This window comes from Solea solea, unplaced genomic scaffold (genome assembly GCF_958295425.1).
Source record: "Solea solea unplaced genomic scaffold, fSolSol10.1 scaffold_41, whole genome shotgun sequence".
Taxonomy (NCBI): Eukaryota; Metazoa; Chordata; class Actinopteri; order Pleuronectiformes; family Soleidae; genus Solea; species Solea solea.
Window position 1 is genome coordinate 352,803 of NW_026704052.1, and position 22,198 is coordinate 375,000.

Sequence of the window (22,198 nt, forward strand, 5' to 3'; positions counted from 1 at the left end):
GAGCGAATTTCATCTTTTTCAAAGTCTCTTCAACGGTTGAAAGGTCTTTCTTCTTTGTGTGTACTGGACTTCATCAGCAGAACCAGCGGATAATTCTAGGTAAGTGCTGTTGGCATATCAGTTCACATAGCTCTTTGTTTACATGGCCAGAGAGAACGATGCCAATGAACAGATTAAATTAAAAGAATGTTACCACTGTTTTGCTTTCCGGTGACCTTGTCTTTGTTTGCATCTAGCATGGCTGTAAAAATGGCTAACGTGTTAGATGCAGTTTGTTTTTATACACGGTTCAAAGCAGACGGGAGTAATTTAAATAAGTCTCATTATTTGTATCACAAATACAGTTAGGGGGATGTGTGTTTTTGTTTCAGTTTTTATGTTTGAACAATATTTTTGCGGTGTGCGCATGGATGTATTTTAAGCTCTGCATAGAGCATAGCCCTTGGGCAGGGGCAGTGCTGTTACCCATCATGCCCAAGTTTCATTTGCGTCCACCACAGTCACACACCAAAAGAACTAGTTATTCCATTCCACAGCTGTAGACTTTTATATAGCCCACGTTTGAGGATCTCATGGGTGACAATCTGTTTTTAAGGCGTAGCATTACGTCTGAAACTTATTTTGACAATCGGTGGTCATGTAATCATGATGTCACATGCGTTTTTTCCGGGTTAGTTGTCCTGGAAACATGAAACTCTGCCAGTGCTGTGTTGTTGGGATCAGGTTGAAAACAATGACCAGAAATCAAAACAAAATATTACTGTATACCACCAGTATGTTTGAAAACACTCACTCTGGCTGTAACTGTTGTTTTGTCCTAAATTTATACTAAGTTTATTAAAAATAGTACATTATGGCTGTAAATTAGTAAGTACAGTTGGTACAGTAAACCAGCAGATTCATGATCATATTATTAGGAACAATAAGAACGTGTACAAGGTGAAACAGTGTGGGACTGTGGTTGTTTGATTGTTTGTGTGAGAATTTCGCAAAACTGTACTGACTGTGTTTGGGGGGGGGTGTCAGGTAAGTGTTGGGAATTGCCTCAAAAGTAGACAAAGCTTGTCTACTTTTAAATGGTGTGTGTAGAGATAGGTTCCGCTTGTTGAACTGAATGAGGATGATGTGTTCAGGGAGTTACCAAATTATTAGCATCACAGTCAATGCTTCATTGACAAAGCTGCGTCATTCGCACATTATTAAAGCACATCAGCTTTGTCATTGTTCCCTTTACCTTGACCAATTATGCTTAAGGCCCTTAACAGCTTAGCAATTGACCTGCACATCAGGCGGTTTGTTATTCATATTGCTCCCCTTACAGCTTATAATACGAGCTTCTGATTGAATACAGGTTTGGATATGTGTAACATTTGCTTTTTAAAACAACAATACTGAGTTACCTAGCTAATAATAATGTAGTCACATAACGTTCTGAAAACACACAGTGGCTTATTACAGCATGAGAAAAACATTTTGGAATCCCTGGAAACACTCACTCTGGGTACTGCACCTAGGCAGTAGCCAGTTAAAAGTAATTGTTATTAAGTCCTATATTTATACTAAGCTTTATAACCATAAATTATTATTAAAGTACAGTCGACATAGTAATCCAACACAGTTATGATCATATTATGAGGAACAATAACAACATGCTGGAAGTGTAACAGTCTGTAACTGTGTGTTTGAGTGCTTGTATGGGAATCTCACAAAAGGGAGTAAAGGGAGTGATGTTGTGATTGTGCTTTTTACAATTGTATGTGTTTTTTTGTTTTTTTTACAGTGGATTGAATTTCCAGGGACGTCACAAAGTTACAGAGGAACAGGAATTGGTTTAAATTATTTCGTTCGTTTAATACAACTGTTTTCTGGTATATATTTTACTGTTTCTGTGTGAGTTTTTGTATTTCTATTGGTTAGGTGAAGATGCCTCGCCTGAAGAAGCACAACCGTTCCATCGCGGCCAAGAAGAGCATGGAGGAACGCCTGGCAGCAGTGGTGGCATCTGCGCCTCTGGTCCCCACCACTTGCTTCCCACCACCAACACGTGGTCCCTCACGTATGTGTTCACCTGTTTTCTTTAATTCTTTGGAGAGTGCATGTGGTCATGTTCAGTGTCTTTAATGTATTTTGTACGTGCACAATGTATTTGGGTGATGTGTTCTTCTATTTTAATGTTTTATCTTTTTATCTAGGTCGTGGTACTGGTCGTCGCCACCGTGTGAGCACCTGGCCAGTTTCACCCCTGACTGGCAGGAGTCACAAGATGATCATCCCAGCCGAGTCACCTGACAAGAAGGTATTGATTTTGAATTTACAAACATAATTATTTATGTGAGGCGTAGTTATTAATGTTCTTAAATAAATCTTTTCTATTGTTATAGTTTGTTCTTTTTGTCGGTGATTCCCACCTGCGCGCCATTGTTGATGGCCATGTGAAGATTTCGCACAAGCAGCTTTCTTTTGGTCTCATGTCAACGCCAGGGGCTGACGCCAAGGACCTGAGGACTGAGATGGTGAGTGCAGTCCTTCCCAGGACACCTGACCTTGTTTGTGTTCTTGCACCCAGCAACAACTTGACTAAGGGGACTTTGGATCAGGCTGCAGTGGACTTTGAGGAGCTTCTCACCAGTGCCTTGTCTCGGTGGCCGAAGGCAAGATTATTTTAATATGTTCACGTCTTTCCAATCATAATGAATGTGGCTTTATAGGCTGTTGTAGATCATTTCTTTTTATTTCAATGCATGTTTGTGATTATTATATTGCTTGTTTTTAAATAATGTTATGTGTTGTTATAGTTGTTTGTCCTGGACTTCCCTCCGCGCCGGAACGTGGATCAGGACTTGCAGGAACTTTTTCGCCAGGAGTTTCACCGTGTGGCTGCACGCAAGGGTATGGCCAAAAAATATTTAGTTCAGTCTAATTCAAGTTGTACGTGTCATTGGCTTTTATGGCATATGGAGAAAGATCATTTCTGTCACATTCAGAATGTTTTTAAATTAATATGATGCAAACAGATTTTATTTTATTTAAACAAACATTATATTTGTTTGTTTAGGTGTGAGGTACTACTCTATTGCAGAGTTCTTTCCTCTCAGCCAGCGTGACCTGTGGAGTTGGGATGGGGTAAGTGGAAATGATTTGTTTATTGTCCTTTCTTACCTTTACATATATACTATTTTTTTTCCAGAGTTTGTTAAAGCACTGTATAAATGAAATGTGTTATTATTATTATCATCATTATTATTATTATTATTAATAAGTTGATCTGACAAAGTTTGTTTTGCAGATTAGCAACAGTATTGACAGTGCTGTTAATTTGAGTTTGATCTCATATTTTTGCAGGTGCACCTGAGTGATGGATCTGGGATGAGGACGCTGGTGACATTGCTATGCGACAAATCCAGTCTGGAGCTAGCCATGGCTGTTGCACAGGAGGAGTCGCGTAGCATGTTGCCAGCTGTTCCTGCTCCTGCTCCTCGTCTGGCTCCGAGGTTGGTTGTGGTTGGAGAGGCCCGCTCTCCACGTCCGTTGCACAACCCATTGGATTGGAAGGTGGTTGAACCACGCAGGACGGTAAACGAGTTGCACACTCTGTGTTTTAGGAGAAACAGAAACATTTCCAAGCAATTCACTGCACAAATGGTCAAAATGTACTTGTATAAAATTATATTTTTCATTACAGGGGAGCAGCTCGCCCCCTAAGGGAGGGAAGGTTCAGCTCAGGGTATGTTTTGTTTTTTAATTCACCTTTTGATAGCTATGTTTATTGATTGATGTATCTATCTGTATGTTTTCTCAACGGAAGTTGTGACTAAAATTCTTTCTTTTTTGTCTCACAAGGATTGTTACATCCCTCTCACTCCTGTGTGGTTCAGCCCACCAATGTTGGAGATGATGGACAGTGTCCGTCCGGGCAATCTTGATCAGAAGGAGCCCAGTACTTCTGCCAAGGGACCAACGGTAATGTGCATGCAAAGAGTGTTTATTAGCCAATGATTCAATTTGGAAAAATGAACTGTCAAGACTGATGTCATTATTTGAAGTTGTTGCAATTTAAGCATTTTGTTATTATTCTTTTAGGGGGTCAAGCGTCCTAGGAGCCCTTTTGCTCCAAAGAAGAGCTGTGGGAAACAGAAGGTTTGAGACGTTGTATTTGTTTTCTAGTGTTTCACAGTAAATTGTGTAAGAACATGGAAGTAATTTGTTTGCTGTTTTTTTTCTAAGGTGAAGGTGGAGGAGTGGCCTGAACTTCCCAAGGCTGTGTCGGTAAGTGCACATTGTGTGAAAGTTGTATAATTTTATGAATGGATTATGCAACACCTTGTTATTTTATTCATACTGTAAGTTGGAAGGGCTGTGGGAACCAGCTGGTTGAGCGTGTTACATTTTATCTCTGGTGTTGGGCAGTGAATTGTGGAAGAGCATGCAGTTAATGTGTTTGCTGTGTTCTTTTTTGTTTTTGTCTCAGGTGGAGGTGGGGGATTGGCCTGGAGTGCCCAAGGCTGTGGAGGTAAGGGCAGATTGTGTGAAATGTATATAAATGTATTCTGCTCTTAAATAAGTTAAAACAAATTTCACTGTTTATATTAGTAGTTGATGGTCAAGATTGACTTGCATATGCAAATGTTGAATTTTCCAATATTTGATTCCCTGAAAAGTATCACAAGTCCGGGCTGTTATAAATGTACAGATACAGCTGTGTTATAATGTGTAACAAGATTGATTGTTTTTTTTTCATCAGGAGGTCCCTGTGGAGCGTCCCCGCAGACGCATTGTCTTCAAGAAGAGGCGTACTTCTCAGCAGGTTTGTCATTATTTAGATTATGATTTTATAATATTTAGTTAGTGTTGATAGTGCTCAAACATTGTGGCAGTTGTAACATATTGATGAAGTTATTGTGAAGTCATGGTGAGTCTAACATTCAGTGTGTTTTGTAGCAGGTTGCAGCTGCAGATGTTGTGGAGGTGATGAGTGGACCATCACCTGTGACCATTGAAGACTGTCCCCCTATGCACAGCTCCCCAGACCTCATCCAAAGTAAGGTCGCTGCTAATGTTGATACTTTGCCGGTAACGTTTGATGCTGGGTCTGTTAGTTCAGGTGAAGAGGAGATCATAGTGGTCTCTGATACAGACAGTGAGGGTTCCATTTCTTTTGGGTGGACTGATACTTTGCCATTAGCGCAAGGTTCACGGTCTGTTGGGGCAGGTGTAGATGAGGTCACAGTGATCTCTGATACAGACAGTGAGGGTTCCATTTCTTTTGGGTGCTTTGATACTGTGCCGCGAAGTTTTGGGGTGTGTTCTGTGAGGGGATCCTTTCATCAGGGGGATCAGCGTTTTAAATATAGAGGTGTACAGTGTATGGCAGTAAGTTTGGCTGCCATGGCAATGCATAAGACCAAGAGTGTGTTTTCTTGGCAAACGAGACATCTGGACGATGCTGTTGTTTGTGGTGACAAGATCTACACATCTTTGCGTGACAATAACTTGATTTGTGGTGGGCACACTATCCCGTGTATTCCAGAGTTACCAAAGCAGTTGGATAGACGTGGCCATAGTTATGAGTTTGAGTATGGTGACTTTGTGACTGGGGATGTCAATGTGGTTGAGGGAGAGCTTATTGAGGCATGTGTGCTCACAACTCTGAGGCACGGTTTGGAAAAGATATGTATGGAATATGACACATGCTTTTTCACATTGTCCTCCAGTACTTGTGGGATTATTAGGGAAGGAGAACAGTTTGCTGTTGTTGACTCTCATGCACGCAGTGCAGATGGGATGGTGCATCCCAAAGGAAAGAGTGTTGTTGTTTATTTTAGTAGTCTTGAACACTTGATTCAGCATGTTAGCTGTTTTGCTGCAGGATTCAGAGGGACACAGAAGTTGTTTGAGATTGCTGGTGTTCGTGTCACTGTCAAAGTAGATGGTGGTGCTAGCCAGTCATCTTCATGTAAGATTGGTGCAAAGCGCAAGGCTACTCCAATGCCTACTCGTACTTCAAAGAGGGTGAAAAGGAGTGACCCAATTGATTCAGATGTAGCATTTGTTTGTGAGGTTACAGTTAAGGAGTTGGTGTTTAACCCTGTTCGTAATGATGTAGCTCGAGCTTTATGTGATAAATTACATGTTGAGTCAGAGAAAGTCGACGATGTGTTTTCAATAGTTGGTGTGTTGGGGGCTCCGTGCAAAAGGGACACAATAGTTGGTGATGGCAACTGTTTTTTTAGATCAGTCAGTCAAGCTGTGTGTGGTTCACAAAAGAATCACAGGAAAATTAGATTAGCTGTAGTTAAACAATTAGAAGGTAATGCTGCAGTTTATGAGAGCATTTTGAGAAGTGAGTTTTCGTCAGTGTCCGATTATGTCATTAATTCAAGGATGCGTTATGTCGGCAGTTGGGCGACAGAGGTTGAGATTCAAGCAGCAGCAGATTGTTTAGGAGTTTCCATTTTCACTTACATGGGTGATCGCTGGCTTGAATATAGTTGTAAGAATAGGCAGTTTTCCAGTCAGGCAGTGTACTTAGATAATGTCAGTGGTAACCACTATGAGACTGTTGTTTGTGTTCATCAGCCACAGTCACAGTATTGTTATGGTTACTGCAAAGTAGGTGAGGCTACAACAAGCTACAATCTTAGACAACACTGTGATGTAGAGGTAGAGACAACTGCCACAAACACAAACTATTGTTTTTCAAAGTATTTGAAAAAGAAAATTTTCTACCAAAATACAATTAAATATAAAGAAAATGTGTTACAGAAGCTGAAACGTCAAGAAAGGTCTAAACGTAGATATCATGAAGATGCAATGGTTAGATACAAATGTAATCAGAGTAGTGTACAAAAGTACAAACAAAATGTTAGGCATAGGGAGATGGTTAAAACCTTTAGCAAAACAAAATATAAGCAAGATGTTAGGCACAGGGAGGTGGTTAAAACCTTTAGCAAAACAAAATATAAGCAAGATGTTAGGCACAGGGAGGTGGTTAAAACAGGTAGCAAAATAAAATACAAGCAAGATGTTGAGCATAGAGAGAGTTTGAAAGCCAAAAGCAAAGTACAATATACAAGTGATTTAACACATAGACAGAAAAAAAAAGAGCTGAGCAAAAAGAAGTATCATAGTGATCCAGAGATCCAGTTGCGTGTTAAAGCAGTCAACAAAGTGAAAAGGCAGCAGTTAAAAAACAAGGCAGCAGATTTTGATTTTGTAATACAGCAGTTTTTGTGTAAAGTTAAGGATGGACCAGATTTTGTGTGCTGTGTGTGTCAAAGGTTGTTGTTTCAAAATCAGGTTTTGAGCTGTAAAAGAAGCAATTATAATAACAGTGACGACATGGCGTTAATTGCAGACAACTGTATTTCAGATAAATATTTGCATACATGCAATGAGATTTGTGTAAGTCCATGCCAGTTGTTACAGTCACCTAGAGGTCAGTTGTGGATTTGTCGTACGTGTCATTCCAAAATAAATAATAAACAAATTCCTCCTGAGTGTGTTGTTAATAATTTAGATGTTCATGATGTTCCTCCTGAATTGGCTTGTTTGAACAGTTTAGAGCAACATTTGATAGCGTTGCACATTCCATTTATGAAAGTGTTGGCATTGCCTAAAGGAGGACAAAATGGTGTTCATGGACCAGTGACGTGTGTCCCAGCAAATATTGTGGAGACAAATAATTTGCTTCCTCGCTCAAACATGGAGGGGTCTTTGTTGCGCGTGAAACTCAAGCGTAAGCTAACGTATAAAGGACATTATGAGTATCAGTATGTTGATACAATGCGTATAAGGCAGGCTTTGTCGTATTTGAAACAGAATAACATGTACTATAAAGATGTTGATTTTAATGAAGACTGGCTGAATGACTTTTGTCGCGAACAAGAGAATGAGAGTGTAGTACAGGATAGTGATGTTTGTGTTGGAAAGGATGAAACACCTGCTGAGGTGGATGAAGGTGAGGATGAACTGTTGCATGACAGGCAGCAACATTGTATGTTTCAGGACACTTGTCTCATGCCTGTAGATATTGGTCAGGAAACACTTGATCAGTATTATGAGGGTGTTTTTAATGTGGCTCCAGCAGAAGGTAACAGTCCTGTGAAGTTACTTTCTAATCGTGAGAATGAAGCTAAATGTTTTCCAGTGTTGTTTCCACACGGACATTCTGTGTTTCATGACAATAGAGAGCATCGGTTGACATTGTCGCGCTATTTCAATAACCGCATTCTTCATGCTGATGGCAGGTTTGCCCAGAATGTGGAGTATATTTTTTTTGCACAGTACATGTCAGAGTTGGAGCAGGTTGTGTCGAATGTGTCTATAGCTTTGAGGAAAGGCAAAGGAAGTCATGTTCCTAAAAGAGTTAGAGATGTGGTGAATAATGAGGAGTCTTTAAGGAAGTTGTTAGAGTTTGATGATGGTTATCGTTTCCTTAAGCCTATTAGAGGCACTCCTTCATTTTGGCAGGCAGCGCAGCGTGATTTACTTGCCTGTGTGCGTCAGCTTGGTGTACCCACGTGGTTTTGTTCATTTTCTGCAGCAGACATGCGCTGGACAAACTTACTCGGTAGTATTTTGAAACAGGAAGGGAGAGAACAGACAGCTGAGGAGTTACAGTGGGCAGACAAATGCGAGTTGTTGCGTCGTAATCCTGTAACTGCAGCTAGAATGTTTGATTTTCGATGGCATTGTTTTCTGAGGGAAGTCCTTATGTCTCCCTCAAACCCAATAGGTAAAATTAAGGACTATTTTTATCGTATTGAATTTCAGCAGCGCGGGTCTCCACATGTACATTGCCTGTTTTGGATTGAGAATGCCCCCTTAATTGACCAAAACTCAGATGAAGAGGTAGTTGAGTTTATTGACCAATATGTTACAAGTGAACTACCCTCTGATGATGACACATTATTGGACATTGTGTCATCTGTGCAGGTGCATTCAAAGCGCCACTCAAAAACATGTAAAAAGAAAAACACAGTTTGTCGTTTCAATTTTCCAAGACCAGCATCTGCACAAACATTTATTAGTCGTGTTAAAGTTGATGAGGAGATAGAAAAATGTAATTGTGAAAAAACTGATTCAACAGAGGCTGTGTGCCTTAAATGTAAAGAGCGTGATTTTGAAGAAAGGAAGGCGCGTAAAGTAAGGGCTCATGAAATTTTGGCAAAAATTAAGGAAGCACTGTCGGATGAAAATCAGAGCTTTGATACAGTGGAGCAGTTGTTTGAAACTTTAAATGTAACTCAGGAAGCATTTGAAGATGCATTCAATCGGACGACTACAGGTACCAAAGTAGTGTTAAAGAGGCAGGTGAAAGAGGCGTGGGTTAATCAGTATAATAAGCAACTTTTGAAGTGTTGGAATGCAAACTTGGACATTCAGTATGTGGTGGATGCCTATGCATGTGTTGTGTATATCATTTCATACATTTCAAAGGCAGAAAAGGAAATGGGGTTGTTATTATCAAATGCCCAAAGGGAAGCAGCTAAAGATGGTAATGTTAGTGCTAAAGAGGCTCTAAAAAAACTAGGTGGTGTTTATTTACACAACAGGGATGTGTGTGCTCAGGAAGCAGTGTATAGGTTAACTAACATGCATCTGAAGGAGTGTTCTAGGAAGGTCATGTTTGTACCAACAGGGGAGAATGTAGTAAAGATGAGTTTGCCTTTAAATGTGTTAAAACAAAGGGCAGCTACAAATGATATTAACACAGAAGAGATGTGGATGACCAGTTTGGTTGACAGGTATAAGAACAGGCCCAATGATAGCATATTTAATGACATGTGTATTGCAACATTTGCTTCAGAGTATCGGGTATTAAGTAAAAACGAAAACTGTAAAACAAAAATTGCGTTGAGCAACAATTGTGGTTTTGTTACAAAGAGAGTCCGAACAGAACCTGCTGTAGTACGCTATGCTCGGTTCTCAGTAACAAAAAATCCAGAATTGTTTCATTTGAGTAGATTACAGTTGTTCATGCCATATCGTGTTGATGATCAGTTAAAACCAGTGGGTTTTGAAACGTTCCAACAGTTTTATGACATTGGTAATGTTTTGTTTTGTGATGGATCTGTACATACAGTAAAGTCAGTAGTTGATTTGAATCGGAGCAGGTTTGAAGTTGATGCAGACATGTTAGACGATATTCAAAATAGGATTAATTTAGATGGTGTGGAAGAAGATGCGTGGTGTCAGTTGTGTCCAGAACAGGAGTTGGAACGTTTAGAGGCTGTGGAGGAAATGGCAGAGAGACAGGAAGCAGAGGTTGATCAGCAGGAGCATATTCCAGATTTAGCTGTTAATCGTGAACAGGTACAACATTTAGAAAAAAGGAACAATGTAATGTGTAGGAGTGATGGCTTGTCATTGGTTAGGTCTTTGAATGATACACAGATGCGTGTTTTTTATCAAACTCGGCAGTGGTGTTTAGATAAGTGTTCAGGGAAAAATCCACCTCCTCTACATGTCTTTATTACAGGTGGTGCTGGAACTGGTAAAAGTCATTTAATCAAAGCTATTCAGTACGAGTCAATGAGGTTATTATCACCGTTGTGCAGTAATCCTGACAATGTGAGTGTTTTAATAACTGCACCAACAGGTATTGCTGCATACAATCTGAATGCAGCAACAATTCACCACACATTCAGTATTGGAGTAGATGTACGCTTACCGTACAGTCCACTAGGTGAAGAAAAGATCAATTCTCTCCGTGCAAAATTCACTGATTTGCAAATTTTGATAATTGATGAAATCTCAATGGTAAATGCCAATCTTTTGGCATATATTCACGGTAGATTACGGCAAATGAAACAGAGTGGTAACCTCCCATTTGGAAACATTTGTGTCATTGCTGTCGGAGATTTTTACCAGTTACCTCCAGTAAGAGGAAAACCCCTGTATGTGGAGGACTTGAATATTGACTTGTGGTCTTTGTTTTCAGTTGTGCATTTAACAGAAGTAATCAGGCAGAAAGACAGTGCGTTTGCAGAATTGTTGAACAGGGTCAGGACTCATAGCAAAGGGACACCAATGTTAAGAAGTGATGTTGACACTTTAAAACATTGTGAAACTGGTGAAGTCAGCTCAGTTTTACACATTTATGCGACAAATCAACAAGTCAATGCACATAATATTCAGCGTTTGTATGATGTGTGTCGTGACTATGTCACTATTGAAGCTCAGGATTTTCAGAACAACAGGAGAACAGGGAAATTAGAGTTAATTCAAGGCCATCATGCTAAAGCTAAGAATACTTATTTGGCTGAACAGTTGTTGTTAGGTGAGGGTGCACGTGTGATGTTGTGCCAAAATGTTGATGTGAGTGATGGCCTGGTGAATGGAGCTTGTGGTGTTGTAACACGTATTGTCAAATCAGAGGGTGTTCAGTTTCCAATAAAGGTTTATGTTAAATTTGATGATGAGAATGTAGGTGCAGAGAGGAGACGACAATCACCAAGTGTTTCAGCTGATGTTGCAGGTTCTACAGCTATTGCTCCAGAGGAGGAGAGAGCTTGTAAGAAAGGTGGTTTGAGACGTCAATACCCACTTAAGTTAGCATGGGCGTGTACAATACACAAAGTTCAGGGCATAACAGTAAATAATGTTGTTGTTTGTTTTGACAAGATATTTGCAGCTGGACAGGCATATGTTGCTTTAAGTCGAGTCAGGAGTTTGTCAGGCTTGATCATTGAACAGTTTGACGAGAAGAAGATTTATTGTAGGGGTGACATTAAAGATGCAATCCAAACAATGTCTCCATTCTTAGTTGATAGTTTATTAGAGCAGCAATTGAGGGCAAGCAGGTTTGGTGTTTTTTTGATGAATGTGCAGGGATTGACTCGACATGTGCCAGATTTGGTGTTGTGTACACAGCAGTTACAGCTGAACTGTATTGCTGTCACAGAGACATGGTTAGCAGCAGATTTTTCAATGGAATCAATAAATATTGAGGGTTATAGTTTTTATGGTTGCTCACGCAGTTCATCTTACAGTAGTGATGACCCCAGACTAGTTACATTAAAAGATCAACTACATGGTGGTGTTGGCATTTATATTGCAACAAACACAGAATATGAAATAAAAGAAGTTCCTCCTTTTAATTTGGAGTGCATAGTGTCCAAATTTACTTCACATAATCTTGTTATTGCAGTTATATATCGACCACCATGTTATCCCATGACATTATTTAAGAAACATTTAGGCAACTTTCTTGATTGGTTGGATTCAGTAAATGGAACCATTGCAGTCATGGGAGACTTTAATGATGATATTTTGAAATCATCAGCAACTTGTCCACTTTTAACAGCAAAAGGATATATGCAAATTGTAACAAAAGCAACAACAGAGAGGGGCACTTTAATTGATCACATTTACGTTAAAAGAGCAGATAATGGGGCAGAATCATTAGTGCTGCCTACATACTTTAGTGATCATGAGGCGGTCTTATGTTTATTGAAGTGATTGCAGTTTATGCCTCCACATTGTGGGTGCTTGACCCAACATGACAACTGGAATAATCAATGTTTTAGTTGTTTTTAGTCTCTTTGATTAATAGTTTGTGGGCATGTGTTGCTATATTATGAATTTAAATGTGTGAAATGTATGAGATGTCTTATGGCTGTATATGAAATTGCTGTTATATTTGTTGTATGTAATGTGTGATTGCTGTTTATGAAATTGCTGTTGTATTTGTGGTATGAAATGTGTTATTGCTATACATGAATTGCTGTTGTGTTTTTTGTATAAAATGTGTTAATACACTATGAAATTGCTGTTGTATTGATATTGTTGTTAGTGTAATGATATTGTTGTTTTTACCTATTTAATTACCTATTTGTTTTGCTGTGCAGATACCCGTGTATTCTGGGTTGTATGTTGTGATTGTGTATGAATTTATTTGAATTTGTATTTATGTCACATCATGAAGATAATGTAATAAAACAATTATGTTACTGTTAATAAATAAATGACATATATGTCCAACTTAGCCACACTGTCATGTATTTGCTGTTTGTCTATGTATGTCTATGTCTCTCTCTCTTCTTTCTACCCTGCTCCTCCATTATAACTTTGTCTTCCCCTCTTTTTGCCCCCCCACTTCTCCCCTGTAACCTCTTTCACTTTTCCACCCCAACCATTCAAGGCAGATGGCTGCACATGTTTGATTCTGGTTCTGTCTGAGATATCTTCCTGTTTAAAAGTTCTTAAACTTTTTAAACAGTGGAGTTCTCTCCACTGTTGCTCAATGTGTGAACTGTTGGAATTCACTACTATGTGTATTACACTTACTGAAGTATTAAGTATGTCAGAAATTATGGCTGTTTTTATTTTGCAATCAAAATAAAAGTTTGTGAAATCTTACTCCTTTCAATTTCCTGGTTGTTTTTTTGGCTATGTCATACATTTTCTTGAAGTGTAGCAAAATCAGTGTTCTGCATGTTTGTGTTGCAAAAGTGTTTTTATATTCATATTTCATACATGATAATTATGCACACTCAACATAAGAGCGTTATATTAAATGAGTTTTGTACAATCTGTTATGTCAAACAGATGTACTGAAGTCTTAAGTCTTTGCTCAATGTCCCCAGCAGCAAAGTCAGAGAGCACATCCTGTTTAAAACGGCCGACTTCCTGTTGGGTGAAAGGTTTGTCCGTAAACGTGTTTCGGGCGTGTCTCCTTCCTGTGGAGAGGTCACGTTTTACAGACATGTTCAGGGCGGGTCTGAGGTGTCACATACCAAATTTGGTGCAGATTGGACAATGTATGACTGAAAACATGGGGTTTCAAGACATGTGGGAGGCAGAATAATGTTCACCGAAGTAAAAGGAAAGCCTGTGTGTCTTGTGTGTGGAGACAGTGTGTCGTTATGAAAGAATATAACTTAAGAAAGCACTATGAAACATGCAACTGTTTTGCACTTTTTCAAGTTTGCACTAACTTCTAATTTTATTATAAAAGACAGACATTGGTGAGGATCAGAGCAGCACACTGATTTGTTTTGTAACACATGCTGTTTCATTTTTGCATTTATCTTGCCATTGAGCTTTGAAGGAAAATAACATTTTGCTGTTTACTTAAAAGAAAATATTGCAACTGATTTTATTTATGTTTTGCTTAATTTAATTTAATTTAATTTAATTTAATTTAATTTAATTTAATTTAATTTAATTTAATTTAATTTAATGATTAAGTGCAATATAGGCTGTGGTATTGGTATTGGTATTGGTTCAATATGTGCAGTAATTGCAAGTTTTAATAAAAATTTAACCCGCCACACTTTTTTTTATTTTGGCCCCCCGTGTATTTGACTTTGGCATTACTGCTTTATAGACATGTTCCTGACGGGTCTGAGGTCTCACATATCAAGTTTCAAGTGGATACACCAATCCCTGTTAGAACAGCATGAGAAACTGTAAATGTTAGATTTGATAGATTTGTAGGCAAATGCCTCCATCATGTGGCGAAAAATAGTATTGCATAATTGAATCGCTCAGTTTAGGTAATCCTTTGCATTTTTGCCAGGCAACACCGTTAAACGATTTCTTCTCATATTAGGCACGCATCATCTACAATGTGTTTTGTTTTTGTTCACAAATTTTGAGTATGATGTGAAGAAGTGTGTAAAAGTTATAAGGGAATTGTGAATTTGTTGTATTTTCTGTTTCTACCAGGAGGCGCTGTTTTTAAAATGTACAGTTTTTGCATAGACTTCATCAGCCATGGTCCATCTTGAGACCCTAGCACATTTGGTTGGAAAAGGACCTTCTATCGCAAAGTTATAAGAGTTTTGAGTGAAACCTTTGCAGTGTTGTCATGGCAACACCGTTGAAGGATTTGTTATCATATTCTGCACACATCATCTACCATGTGTTTTAAATTTTTTCTCCTATCTTGAGTTTGCTACAATAAATTCTGTAAAAGTTATATGCGGAATTGTGATTGAAATTGTGAAATGTGTTGTATTTTCTGTTACCACCAGGAGGCGATGTTTTCAAAATGTACAGTTTTTGCAATAACATCTTTAGCAAGGGGCCCATCATCGATTGTCACTAGTTTGGTTAATATCTGACCTTCCTTGGCAAAGTTATAAGAGATTGTTGTGTGTTGCGATGAATCGTGATTTTCGCCAACTTTGCCGCCCTTCTTCTTGTTCGCCATGATACTTAATGAAAAGATTTTGATACCTTTGGATCCTCAACTTGTCCACAGTGACCTCACAAAGTTTGAAGGTGATCCCATCAAAGCTCTATGACAAGTGCGTTCACATACCATAGGTGCGAAATGGCCAAAATCTGCTAAAAATGTACTTTCAATCCAAGATGGCGGCTTTCTTGTTCGTTTTAGAGCTTAGGCTGCTTTGAATTTTTTGACCGTCCCGACCTAAGGAACGCGTGAGTACCAAGTTTAGTGCATGTACATTAAACGTGCTCCTCAGGAGGACAAGTGTTAGGGGTTATAAGAGTTTTGCCTTTTGTCGTGAAGAATATGAATGAACGCCAACTTTGGCGCCCCCTATCTCAAAAACCATGCGACATTTTGAATAACTTTTAATATCTTTAGATCCTCAACTTGTCCACAGTGACCTCACAAAGTTTGAAGGGGATCCCATTAAAGCTCTATGACAAGTGCGTTCACATACCATTGGTGCGAAATGGCCAAAATCTGCCAAAAATGTACTTTCAATCCAAGATGGCGGGTTTCCTGTTCGCTTTAGAGGTTTGGCTACGCTGACTTTTTTGACCGTCTGGACCTAAGGAACGCGTGAGTACCAAGCTTTGTGCATGTACATTCAACGTGCTCCTCAGGAGGACAAGTTTTACGGGTTGTAAGAGTTTCGCCTCTTGTTGTAAAAAATATTGATGAACGCCAACTTTGGCGCCCCCTATCTCGTACACCGAGCGACATTTTAAAAAGCTTTCAGGAACTTATGCTCGGCAACTTGTTCACAGTGACCTCACAAACTTTCAAGGTGATCGCACAAAAACTCTAGGACTAGTTCATTCAAATATCAGGTGTCATAGTGTCTGCTGTCACCAGGAGGCGCTGTTTTTGAAAGTGAATATTTTCATATAGGCGTCTTCACGGGCGGACTATCATCAATCTTAGCAAGTTTGGTTCAGATTGGACTCAGATTCGCAAAGTTGTAGCAGTTTGTTTTTTTGTCACAAATATCTGACTTTGCAGTGTTACCATAGCAACACCGTTGAACGATTTGTTATCATATTAAGCACGCATCATCTATCATGTGTTTTGATTGTTTTCACAAATTTTGGGTTTGATACGATTAACTATGTAAAAGTTATTACCGAAATTGTGTACTTTTTGTATTTTCTGTTACCACAAGGAGGCGCTGTCCTACAAATGTACGGTTTTTTCACAGACTTCTTCAGCAATGGGCAATCATCAAACCTAGGTAATTTGGTAGGGATGTGACCTTCTATCGCAAAGTTATAAGAGTTTTGTTGCCTGTGGCGAAAAATTTAAATTTTCATCAACTTTGCCGGCCCCTTTCTCGTACGCCATGCGACATTTGAACTAACCATAAGCATCGTAAGCTCCTGAACTTGTCCACAGTGACCTCACCAAGTTTGAACGTGATCCCATGTAAGCTCTAGGACAAGTTCGTTCAAATACCGATGGTGCGAAATGGCCAAAATCAACAAAAAATGAACTTTCAATCCAAGATGGCGGCTTTCCTGTTCGTTTTAGAGCTTAGGCTTGCCTAGGTTTTTTGACCGTCCCGACCCAAGGAACGCGTGTACCAAGTTTCGTGCATGTACATTAAACGTGCTCCTCAGGACGACAAGTTTTAGGGGCTGGAGCAGTTATTTGCCCCGCCCACTTTCATTTTTTAACGCACATTCCCGGAAACACTAATAAACGTAAATTTACACCAGGTCTGATGTGCTTGCAAAAATTGGTGAGTTTTAGGGCATGTTCAGGGCCTCAAAAAGGCGATTCATTTAGAGGAAAAATAATAATAATAAGAATAATCTTCGCAGTTTCAATAGGGTTCTTGCAACCAAGTTGCTCGAACCCTAATAACTCTAGCGATTACAATAGGGTTCTTGCAACCAAGTTGCTCGAACCCTAATAATAATAATAATCCTTCCAGTTTCAATAGGGTTCTTGCAACCTTGTTGCTCGAACCCTAATTATGACAAGTAATTCATACACTTAAGAGAAAAGTATCACTCCTGAAGTTTTTTTTTATATATAAAATCCATGAAAACAAACAACTCACCATCATCCTCACTTTTTAAAGAACCATAACATGTGTTGTAGTGGTGCATGGACTTTTTAAATGACCATAACATGTGTTGTAGAGGTGCATGGACTTTTTAAATGACCATAACATGTGTTGTAGAGGTACATGGACTTTTTAAATAACCATAACATGTGTTGTAGTGGCACATGGACTTTTTAAATGACCGTAACATGTGTTGTAGAGGTACATGGACTTTTTAAATAACCAAAACATGTGTTGTAGTGGTGCATGGACTTTTTAAAGAACCGTAACATGTGTTGTAGAGGTACATGGACTTTTTAAATAACCATAACATGTGTTGTAGAGGTACATGGACTTTTTAAATGACCATAACATGTGTTGTAGAGGTGCATGGACTTTTTTAAATGACCATAACATGTGTTGTAGAGGTGCATGGACTTTTTAAAGAACCATAACATGTGTTGTAGTGGTGCATGGACTTTTTAAATGACCTTAACATGTGTTGTAGAGGTGCATGGACTTTTTAAAGAACCATAACATGTGTTGTAGAGGTGCATGGACTTTTTAAATGACCATAACATGTGTTGTAGTGGCACATGGACTTTTTAAATGACCGTAACATGTGTTGTAGAGGTACATGGACTTTTTAAATAACCATAACATGTGTTGTAGTGGTGCATGGACTTTTTAAAGAACCGTAACATGTGTTGCAGTGGTGCATGGACTTTTTAAAGAACCGTAACATGTGTTGTAGTGGTGCATGGACTTTTTAAAGAACCATAAGATGTGTTGTAGAGGTGCATGGACTTTTTAAATGACCATAACATGTGTTGTAGTGGCACATGGACTTTTTAAATGACCGTAACATGTGTTGTAGAGGTACATGGACTTTTTAAATAACCATAACATGTGTTGTAGTGGTGCATGGACTTTTTTAAGAACCGTAACATGTGTTGTAGTGGTGCATGGACTTTTTAAAGAACCGTAACATGTGTTGTAGTGGTGCATGGACTTTTTAAAGAACCATAACATGTGTTGTAGTGGTGCATGGACTTTTTAAATGACCATAACATGTGTTGTAGAGGTGCATGGACTTTTTAAATGACCATAACATGTGTTGTAGTGGCACATGGACTTTTTAAATGACCGTAACATGTGTTGTAGAGGTACATGGACTTTTTAAAGAACCATAACATGTGTTGTAGTGGTGCATGGACTTTTTAAAGAACCGTAACATGTGTTGCAGTGGTGCATGGACTTTTTAAAGAACCGTAACATGTGTTGTAGTGGTGCATGGACTTTTTAAAGAACCATAAGATGTGTTGTAGAGGTGCATGGACTTTTTAAATGACCATAACATGTGTTGTAGTGGCACATGGACTTTTTAAAGAACCATAACATGTGTTATAGAGGTACATGGACTTTTTAAAGAACCATAACATGTGTTGTAGTGGTGCATGGACTTTTTAAAGAACCATAACATGTGTTATAGAGGTACATGGACTTTTTAAAGAACCATAACATGTGTTATAGAGGTACATGGACTTTTTAAATGACCGTAACATGTGTTGTAGAGGTACATGGACTTTTTAAAGAACCATAACATGTGTCCATGTACCTCTATAACACATGTTATGGGTGAGCGAGCTGACTCTGGCAAGATGGTCGCCCTTGTGCCGAAATTCCACTCCACTGGCCAGCAGTGCAGACGAAACATCTACCCTTTATTATGTAGATCTCTGGTCAGAATAGTCAGGGTCATGTGTATTTCATTTGGCTACTCGTGTTCAAATTTCAGAGAATAAAACAAACAAACTCCCATAACTTACAATTATCTGTATGTCCATCCAACCCTAACCCACTGCAGGGGGTAGGTCTCTTTCTAGGGTGGAAGAGTTCAGGACCTTGGTCTGAAAATCAAACAAAACAAAAAGATTACAGATAAGAAACCACAAAAAAATACACTACTGCACTACATTACTTGTGAACACAAAACAGTGATGTCATAGCCCCGCCTTTCTCTCTGCTGTCATTCACTGTCTTGTGTTGTGATGGTTTGACAGTGTTACCAAATAATGTTAATTAATTAACTAAAGTCAGTCTGAAAAGACACAGAGATCACAAGGACACGTCCTTGTCCACACTTCAGACACAGAGTGATGATTGAAGATGAACAGTGAAACTGAATTGTAATATAAGGCCTAATCAAAACCTTAACTTTTTACTTAAATATCTTACAGAAGCCCACAATCCTCATGTGGAGGATAAAGTGGTAGGAACTGGGTGGATGGAGGGTCTGTATGTGAGTGTGTGTGTGTGTGGTCACAGTCTCCCTTACATAGTTCTTATAGATTTCCTGATTAAAACACACAAAACTCACCATCATCATCATCATCATCCTCAGGGCAGGGGGCATGTCTCTTTTTAGAGATGAGGTTAGAGCTTTTGTCTGAAAAAAAAAAAACAAAGATATTTTATTAATCTGTGGAGTAAGTGAAGTCAAAGTATGTTTGTCAAGTTCACAGGAAATGACCTCTTGCTTTCACAGACTTCTTTCTTTTCTTCTGAGAAGGTTTCTGACTGAAACTCAGGTTCTCATCTACAACAGAAACACATAAAAATCCATAAACACACATCAGTGGAGGTTCATGTGTAAACATTATTAAACAATTGTTGAAAAAATAATGAATAATAAAGATATTGGGACATAAAGAAAGATATTGTACACAAATAAGACCTGTTTTTAAAATAATAATTATAAACAATAATAACAATGATAATTATGACAAGTAATTCATACACTTAAGAGAAAAGTATCACTCCTGAAGTTTTTTTTTTTATATAAAATCCATGAAAACAAACAACTCACCATCATCCTCACTGCAGGGGGCAGGGGAACAGAGGTCACGACCTTTATCTGACAAAACAAACAAACCCACAGACATTATTCCGTATGTGTGTGAAAGGAATTCACTGTATGTGAGAAAAACAACTGAAAATAGTAAAAACATTTCATTTGTAACTCAGACATTATTCTTACATTTGACAAGCAAATATTATAACCTTTAATACACTTTTTGAAAGTGAATGAATGAATTGCTGAAGCTCTAACAGAGACAAGATAAAAATAGAGTGAGTTTTTAGTTTTTCAAACCTTACCTTCATCCTCTTCATCTGTTTCTATCGGAGAGGTCACATGACTCTGTGTCGGTGTGGGACTTTCACCTGAGAAAAAGCCAACAGTCAAATATTAATACAGAGTATTTTAAAGAAACAATTCTGTACAGGTAGAAATATGTAGTTTGTGTATTTATCAAACTAGTGTCCAGCTATAGGTGTTGACAAAAAACAACAACACAGACAGCTGTTACACAACAACATGGTGTGTACATAAAAACAACAGTGTGTGTACATACATACCAGACACAGAGGGATGGAGTGTGTTAAAGTTCCTCCCTGTTAAGGTGCTACTGCCTTGTTCCATAGCAAACAAAAGCTTGCTAATCTTTGCTATCTGAAAGGTTTTGTCAGTCTGTCTGTAAAAGTCCCGGTGAACTCTGATGTCATGACCCATGAACCGAGCAACTTGTTCCAGCTCTTGTTCGTCAAGATCCAGGAGCTGGCAAAGTGTGGCCACCTGTTTTCTTAGTTTAGTTGACCTGAGGAGCTCAGGGTTTTCTGCTTTGCTCTCCTCTGCATATTTCCGCAGACAGTCGCAGCCACGTATGTTCGTCAGCACACCAGCTCTGGCAAAGAGGTAGGGATTTTCAGTGGGAACACCAGCTTCATCTCTCCATTTCAACAACACTTGGATTGACTCCATCATCCTGTGTGTGAAAAAAACAGGAACCTTCTTCCCTCTTTTTCCTCGGACCTCGATGCGAGTCAGCTGTTTGCTCAGTTCCTTCTCTAAAGGAGACAGAGTGCTGTAAATGTCCTCATTGATAGGATTAGTGTTGACTTTTTTGTAGGCTTCGAGAGTCAAGCGCGATGCTTCTCCTTCACGACGCTTATTAAAAACAATCAGCTGTGCCAGAATGCTCTCATTTAACACCTTGTATGCAGTCAAACTCAGCTGCTGCTCCAGTTCAGCTCTGGCTTTGTCTTCCACCATCCTGAGATGATCTCTAAGTGCCATGACATTTTTTGTGAGGTGAATGTCATCGGGTTTGTTCCACCTCTTCTCCTGCATGCTCTGGTGAGCAGATACCGCAACATGAGTTTTCCAATTTTTTTCCAACAGCTCCAAAAACTTTTTTGCCTTTTTTTCTGCCAGGTCATCATCGTTCATGAGACTTTGCCCAATCAACACCTCCACTGCTCCTTTCAGGCAGAATCCCACTCTCACTGCTGTTGAGGGTTTCCCATATTCATTTTTGCTTGGACTGAATTCTGTTAATTTCTTGGCTGCATTGACCACAAGCAGAAATTTCTTGGGGACACATATGTCTTCCAAAGTCCTCACAGTACTGTCCATAGCTTTGGCAGTCAACATGAATCTACCAAGCTCCCTCATTCTTTGAGATATATAGTTGTGCTTGGACTTCACACGACCATGTTTTGCATAAAGTGATTCCCCATAGTTGCAGATCAATGAATCGCCCCTGATGTGGAAGGACACGTCATCCTGTCTCATTTTATTAATAATAGCCTGACATCCACTAGATGAAGCCATTATAGGAAGCAGGCGTGCTGAAACACTCTGTACTGCCCCTCTGGTCTTTCTCTTGTTGTCTGTCTCACTGCTGGTTTTAAGTTTACATGATCCCTGGTGTCTCCACAAATCAGTCCTAGAAAACATGCCGTAGCAGAATTTACAAGGCAAATAGTGCCATGCAGATGTTTTATGAGACGGCTGCTTTACAGTTACTATCTGTCCTTTGCCTTCAGCCAGGACCCTCACATTGTGCTTAAAATCTCCTTTCCTTCTAATTTGTTCTAAAAGAACTTTTCTTTGTGGTGACTTT

The 22,198-nt window shown here is 39.0% G+C and overlaps 2 protein-coding genes across 2 annotated transcripts in view; one reads left to right on the forward strand and one right to left on the reverse strand.

The window, feature by feature from the left end:
• The first annotated feature begins 1,484 nt into the window (after window positions 1-1,484).
• LOC131450064 (uncharacterized) lies at window positions 1,485-12,578 on the forward strand. Its single transcript, XM_058622180.1, has 13 exons — window positions 1,485-2,056; window positions 2,193-2,296; window positions 2,382-2,651; window positions 2,796-2,889; window positions 3,056-3,123; window positions 3,343-3,573; window positions 3,683-3,724; window positions 3,841-3,960; window positions 4,081-4,137; window positions 4,225-4,266; window positions 4,469-4,510; window positions 4,742-4,804; window positions 4,939-12,578. The coding sequence occupies exons 1-13, from the start codon at window positions 1,924-1,926 to the stop codon at window positions 12,460-12,462; spliced, it is 8,790 nt and encodes a 2,929-aa protein (XP_058478163.1). The 5' UTR covers window positions 1,485-1,923; the 3' UTR covers window positions 12,463-12,578.
• Window positions 12,579-20,095: 7,517 nt separating this feature from the next.
• The window catches only part of LOC131450069 (uncharacterized), a 2,840-nt gene continuing 737 nt past the window's right edge, over window positions 20,096-22,198 (reverse strand). Inside the window, exons 1-2 of the mRNA XM_058622185.1 lie at window positions 20,391-22,198; window positions 20,096-20,148 (exon numbers count right to left, since the gene is read on the reverse strand). The exon at window positions 20,391-22,198 is cut by the window's right edge and continues 737 nt beyond it. Coding sequence (XP_058478168.1) covers window positions 20,599-22,198 — 1,600 coding nt within the window. The 3' untranslated portion in view covers window positions 20,096-20,148; window positions 20,391-20,598. The remainder of the gene's footprint in view (window positions 20,149-20,390) is intronic.

Coding starts and splice junctions, on each gene's coding strand:
- LOC131450064 (XM_058622180.1), top strand. CDS start 1,924: ATGCCTCGCCTGAAGAAGCACAACCGTTCCATCGCGGCCAAGAAGAGC. Junction 4,138..4,224: donor AGAGCTGTGGGAAACAGAAG/GTTTGAGACGTT, acceptor TTTTTTTCTAAG/GTGAAGGTGGAGGAGTGGCC. Junction 4,805..4,938: donor AGAGGCGTACTTCTCAGCAG/GTTTGTCATTAT, acceptor TGTGTTTTGTAG/CAGGTTGCAGCTGCAGATGT.